General features: G+C 63.6%; 1 protein-coding gene across 1 annotated transcript in view; it reads right to left on the minus strand.

Annotated features, from left to right (window-relative positions):
* The window catches only part of LOC103671095 (epidermal growth factor receptor kinase substrate 8-like protein 2), a 21448-nt gene that overhangs the window by 3484 nt on the left and 13908 nt on the right, over nt 1-4056 (minus strand). Inside the window, exons 20-27 of the mRNA XM_040638799.1 lie at nt 3968-4042; nt 3608-3756; nt 3304-3436; nt 3056-3174; nt 1462-1567; nt 612-725; nt 324-396; nt 2-174 (exon numbers count right to left, since the gene is read on the minus strand). Of these exons, the coding sequence (XP_040494733.1) occupies nt 2-174; nt 324-396; nt 612-725; nt 1462-1567; nt 3056-3174; nt 3304-3436; nt 3608-3756; nt 3968-4042 (942 nt within the window). The remainder of the gene's footprint in view (nt 1; nt 175-323; nt 397-611; nt 726-1461; nt 1568-3055; nt 3175-3303; nt 3437-3607; nt 3757-3967; nt 4043-4056) is intronic.

The following is a 4056-nucleotide window of genomic DNA, read 5'->3' on the forward strand; positions in this document are numbered from 1 at the left end:
TGAAGGCCTTGGCCTCCAGCCAGGCGCGGACCTCTTCCGGGCCCGACTCGTAGGTGAGCGGCAGGCCCACCGGCTGGCTGCGCTCCACGCGGAAGTGCCGCTGCGGCTGCGCCTTGATGTGGCTGATCTTCCTGATGAGCTCGTCGTTGACCTCGTCCATGTGGTGGATCAGCTCTGCGGGCGGTGCCCTGCACTCAGGCCCGCCGCCAGCGCACCTGGCCCCCACCCCCGCTCGGGGACCCTCCGCCCACTGCCTCCCCCAGGGAGCTCAGGGCCCCGTCCCCGCATCGATCTGGTGGCCCTCATCGCGGAGCGCCTCTCACCGTCTTTGTTCCCCGCGAAGCTTGGGGGCAGCTTGTGGGTGGGGCTGGCAGGACCCCAATATTTCAGACTGGCCTGCAGGGTTGGGAGCAAGAGACGAAGGGGTGCGGGCGCCATCAGCTTCCTCTCCTCATCCCTCCCCGCAGGGTTGTAGTCAGGAGAAGGTGAGGCATCCCTGCTCGCCCCGGCCTCCCCGGGCCCGACCCGAGGCCCCACCCCCGCCCGGCCGGGCTGCACCCGCCCCTCCCCCTCTGTAGGGGGACAGCAGCGCCCTCGCTCGTCCCACTCACCTGCTCCTGGGGTGCATCCTCCAGCCGAGTCTCGTCCAGGATGTTGCAGGGCACGTAGCCCGCCTGGCCGCTGCGGTTACGAACCTTCCACCACTGGTGGCCATCCTCCAGCACCTGCAGGGACCCACCCCCACCATCACCCCCCACTCACAGGACTCCACCCTACTCAGGTCACCAGCGCAGGGTGTGAGAGCCCCTCTTTACCCGCGGGCCAGAGTGCTGGGCGTTTCCTATGAAGCCCCACCTCCCCCCAATCCTGTAGGGAAGTCACAAGTCCCCCTAGGAGCCCCTGCCCTGCCCAGCCTTCCATCCCACCCGTAGACGCTGCCGTCTCTCCCTCATCTCCCCCTACCCCGCTTCAGCAGCATCCCCAGCGAGGGTGCCTCTAGCCTTTGCATGGAGTTCACCCTCCCCCCAGCCTGCTCCACTTTCCGTCCCCCAGTGGGTGGCCTGGATCAGGACCGATACCAAACAGACTGCCTTTCAAGGGGCGCCAGGGGTGGCTGTGAGTGATGAGCCCTGGCCAGGAGCTGGAGGATCCCCCACTTGGCACAGAGAAGGCCCGTGCTTCAGGGCGAGCCCAGCTTAGCCCAGCACAGGGGCCCCTGAGCCCCCTCTGAGATTTCAAAGACAGGGAGGTCCCTCAACCAAGCTGTGCTGGGGGTGGGGGAGGGGCAGGCTGTGGACCCAGACTGGAGCCCAGGGGTAGGGGTCCTGGGGAGAGGGATTGGACAGGCGTGCTGTGTGCCAGCATCGGGCAGCCTGGCTCCTGCCTGCCGTGGTCACCGCCTGCCCTGCCTCTCCTGGGCAGCCCCCTCCAGCCCAGGCCCCCACCCCCACCCCTGCTCACCTCCAGGACCTCATCCTTGAGCACCGACAGCTCGTTGGCGTTGCGGGCTGTGAAGTCATAGAGGATCCTGACGTACTTGGTCATGGCTGGCCCAGGTTCGTAGCCCCTGCGTGGAACAGGAGGGCTGAGGCCCAGGGCTGGGCTGGGGTCTCCTCCGGGGCCTGGGGCTAGGCTGGGGAAACAGCTTCGTGCCGCCTCCTGTTCAGCTCTCTGAGGTCACAGCAGAGAGAGGCTGAGCCTCGTCAGCCGGGAATGGAAACTGTGACAGCCCCAGAGCGTCTGGGGCCCCTGCACAGAGGTGGGGGCCGCACGGGGGCGGGGGACGAGGGGCCTGTGGGCATGGCAAGGCCGCCTGAGCCTAGGCCATCTCAGGGGGTGCATGCCCGGCCCCCCAGAGCCAGACATGTACCCAAGAAATGACAGGGTCACCGCCATCCCTGGAAGCAGCTGACCACCGAGGGAGGGCTGGCTGTTTCCAGAGCCACAGCCCTGCGCACAAGCACCCACGGCGGAGGACTGCCCATGGGCCGCAGGCGCATGGCGTGGGTGTCCTGGCCTCAGCACAGAGCAGGCCTGTGGCTGCCACCCAGGCTGGGCTGTCCCCTCCTGGCCAGTCTGGCCCCTGATCATCAGGGCAGCTCCCTCACACAGCTGCAGGCCTGGGGACACCATACAGGTGAAGGGACTGAGGCTGAGGTGGTTCTGGAGCCTGGACTGGCCAGGATGACTGGCCAGGGGCTGAAGTCAGAGGATGAAAATATTTCTTCAAGTGTGGCCCTAGGCCAGGAGCCATGGGCATCAGGCTGGCCGTCGGGGGCGGGGGTGTAGTGAGAGGGGCACACTTAGATTTCAGCCCCCTCCCCTGCTGAAACTGAGTCTTGGGATCTGTCAGGGTAACAAGCTTCCCAGACAGATCCTGGGCCAGGAGTGGGAACAGAAAGGAGGAAGGAGGGGAGGAAGGATGGGGAGTCCCCCAAGTCCTGGGTCTGTGGAAGTATGTATGTAGGGGTGGGGAGAATGGCTGTCCTTAGCCCAGACCTTCAGTCTCTTTCTCTGGCTCTGAGGTTGGGCCTAAATCAGCCGCAACGGGGTGGCAAGGATTGGTGAACCCACTTAAGTTCAGTGATTTAGTAAACTTCTAATCATGATTCTAAAACATACGTGAGAAGACACAGAGATAATGTATTAGGGTGATGAATTTATTCATGGCTTTTGACATTTTTCTCCTCAATTTTATAAAGTTAGAATAAAAACCTGGTTCTAGTTTGGAAAAATGTTTTTTTGAAAGCCATGAACAAGGCATTTGCCGCCACCTGGTGGCAGCACGCTCATATCAGAGCCTCCTTGTTTCTAGGGGTGAGCATCACACTCCCTCATTTTATTTTTATTTTTATTTTATTTTTAAAGATTTTATTTATTTATTTGACAGAGAGAGAGACAGCCAGCAAGAGAGGGAACACAAGCAGGGGGAGTGGGAGAGGGAGAAGCAGGCTCCCAGTGGAGGACCCTGGGATCAGGCCCTGAGTCAAAGGCAGACGCTTAATGACTGAGCCACCCAGGCGCCCCACACTCCCTCATTTTAAGAGGAACTTACCTGTGAGCATGCGAGGAGCTGACTGGGGGGAGAGGGTCTCCCGGTGGTGGAGCTGTGGGCTCAGATACAAGGCTGTGTTTGGGGGAGTTTCGAAAGGATGGTCGGTTCACCAGAGTCGGCTGTGGGGAAAAGGAGCACCTGGGCTTGGTGTGGGGTGAGGGCAGTGGACAGAGGTGGGCTGAGGAAGTGAGCAGTGGTGGAGAAGGCAGATGGCCAGCAGTCTGGGGTGGGGCCAGGGGTGCTCTGACCTCATCGTCAGGGGCAGACGCCAGCCCTTCCACTTCCCAGGGAGCCTCCTGCAGCACGTCCAGGGGTGGCTCCCAGCCGCTGTGGAAGTTGGGCACGTAGAGGGGCACCTGCGGCTCCCGTGGCCACTCCGAGCTGGAGGTGGGAGGTCCGGGGGTGAGCCACGCCCTCCCATGGGAACTGGCCCCACCAGAGACCACCCATTGGCCTGCCAGGGGAACCCCACCCTGGTTCGCACCCCATGCCCTGCATCACCCCGCCCAGGGCCCCTTCCCACGCGCTCCGGCCCGCTGCCTGCTGCCATACCGGGGGCGTGTCCACATCTCCCCCAGTGACTCCCACAGCGTCATCTCCTTGGGGACTAGGTGGCCTCGCAGGAAGCCCACGGCCTCGCGGGAAAGCAGGGGGCTGGAGACGGAGCGTGCGATGTCTGGGCCCCCACAGGTGCTGACGATCTGGGGCACAGCGGGGTTCAGAGGAGGCCCTGCCCACCAGACCCCAGTCCCAGCTGGCTCGCCGGCAGCACCACAGGCCAGCCACACTCGGAGCCTGGACACGTGGCCCCAGCTGTCTGCCCAAGGTAGGCATTTGCTTCCCCCCACCTTCAGCCGGGGGCAAACCACCCCGGGGCCCCGCTCCCCCAGCCCCAGCCCCTGCCCCAGGCACCAGTTCCAGAGGTCCAAAGAGGAAGTGCACGAGTTCTGCAGCGCTGGGGTTCTGAATGTGCTTCTGTAGCTTGGCCTGGGGGGGGGGGG

Source organism: Ursus maritimus, unplaced genomic scaffold, assembly GCF_017311325.1.
Source record: "Ursus maritimus isolate PB19 unplaced genomic scaffold, ASM1731132v1 scaffold_23, whole genome shotgun sequence".
Classification (NCBI taxonomy): Eukaryota; Metazoa; Chordata; class Mammalia; order Carnivora; family Ursidae; genus Ursus; species Ursus maritimus.